This window comes from Otolemur garnettii, unplaced genomic scaffold, assembly GCF_000181295.1.
Source record: "Otolemur garnettii isolate 467f Iridium unplaced genomic scaffold, OtoGar3 scaffold00090, whole genome shotgun sequence".
Classification (NCBI taxonomy): Eukaryota; Metazoa; Chordata; class Mammalia; order Primates; family Galagidae; genus Otolemur; species Otolemur garnettii.
The window spans coordinates 4392689-4394309 of record NW_003852485.1 but is presented as its reverse complement, the minus strand read 5'-3'; the positions used below and the strand labels follow the sequence as shown (position 1 = coordinate 4394309).

The following is a 1621-nucleotide window of genomic DNA, read 5'->3' as shown; positions in this document are numbered from 1 at the left end:
TATTTTTATTTTTAAGAGATGAATGTTTCTACAGGTGGAGTCATGACTAAGACACAAAATGAGAGCAAATGATCAAATGTTGATGTTTTGTTAAAAATATTCTATCTTCATTTTTAATTCAGCTTCAATTTATTCTCATGTTATCTCAACTTGGAATGAATTAGGCTGACCTATAAAAATGTCTGTCTATTAAACATGAGGTTACATGAGACTATACTATAGAGGCTACAAAGCACGTGTGTAATCCTGGGGATGTATATTTTTTACATGAAATCATATTATAAATTTTCTCATTGGTTTTTAAAGGTATTCTTTATAAGCAGCTTAATAAAGCAGAAAGTTCAAAGGTGTCAGTGACAGGCCAAATTTGAATACCATCTCAGCCCTAAATAACTTTATGACCTTGGGCAATTATTTAACGTCACTGAGCCAAAACTATACAAAAATAATACTACTCAGCAGAGCTGTTAGAGTTAATTATGATAGTATTAAAAGAATGCCATGGATACAAGAGGCACTAGAAAAAATACAGCTCTCTGCTCTTCACATCTAGACAGTGGAAATTATAATGAAATTATCACTTACCTAGGGTTGTAGTAAAAGGCTAAAGTGAACTTACATTACAAGTAGCAATGCAATGTGTAAAGAATAGCCATTACCATTGCCACCTATGCTGTTGTTGTTATTGTTACTATGTGGATATTAAGGTTTCACTTCCAGCAAAACTGCCTTCTGAGGGAGTAGGAGAGGCATATTCCTGCGAATTTGCTTGGTAAATTCAAAGATAATTTAGGATCCTAAATTTTAAAGTTTGGCAACTTGTATGGGTACATAAGCCAGAGGCATCCAGTGAACTTTTTCTGCAGTATATAAACCAGGGTATTTTTTGAATGCAAGTCCCATGTTTAACATGAGACAGGTATAATTAAATTTGACTAAACACCACTGTTTATTTAGTGTCATAAATCTTCAGTGCATGTTTACTTAAGAATTTCAGCTACATTTTTAGAAAAAAAATGCTTCCGTCTCCTTTGAAACAAGGGCATGTGTAATTTGCGTGGGGATGGGAGCAATGGCCCAGATGGTCTGAAAGAGACCCCAGTCTACTTCCGAGAACCTGCCCCTCAGAAAAGCCACAGCTCCCTGGATTTCTGTACAGTAGCTAAGAAGCAATGGGAACCATCTGCTGGCAATGCCCCACGGGGAAAATTTCCCCAAGATGCTTGAGTCTTTAAGAAAACCTCAAAACCACAAATCTTCCAAAGCCCAATGAGATCTAAAATTTCCTTTCTAGGATTCCAAAATGTTGTAAAACCCAGAAATCCAGAAGCAACGGCCAAAGCCCTGGGTGATCATTGCCAGCTCTGTGCCACGCACGTAGAAGGCAGGTTTAAATCCATCAAATTCTGAAATATCCTTAGAAAAACTCCTATGGAAACATTTCATGTTACCTGGTGTGGAGAAGAAAATCTCTTTTCATATGTCAGCCTGCTTCCCTCCAAGGAGAAACGGAAGCCTTTCCTCCGGATGCTGTCTTCAGACTCCGACTTTCTGACTTTCTCATCCTTCTCTTCCTCACCAGACTGCTCTTTCTGTTTCTTTTTCTTTCTTCTGTTTTTCA

At 37.4% G+C, this 1621-nt stretch overlaps 1 protein-coding gene across 1 annotated transcript in view; it reads right to left on the bottom strand.

Moving 5' to 3' along the window:
• The window catches only part of SCN2A (sodium voltage-gated channel alpha subunit 2), a 90020-nt gene that overhangs the window by 65915 nt on the left and 22484 nt on the right, over nucleotides 1-1621 (bottom strand). The window contains 1 exon segment of the mRNA XM_012808452.1: nucleotides 1452-1613. Coding sequence (XP_012663906.1) covers nucleotides 1452-1613 — 162 coding nt within the window.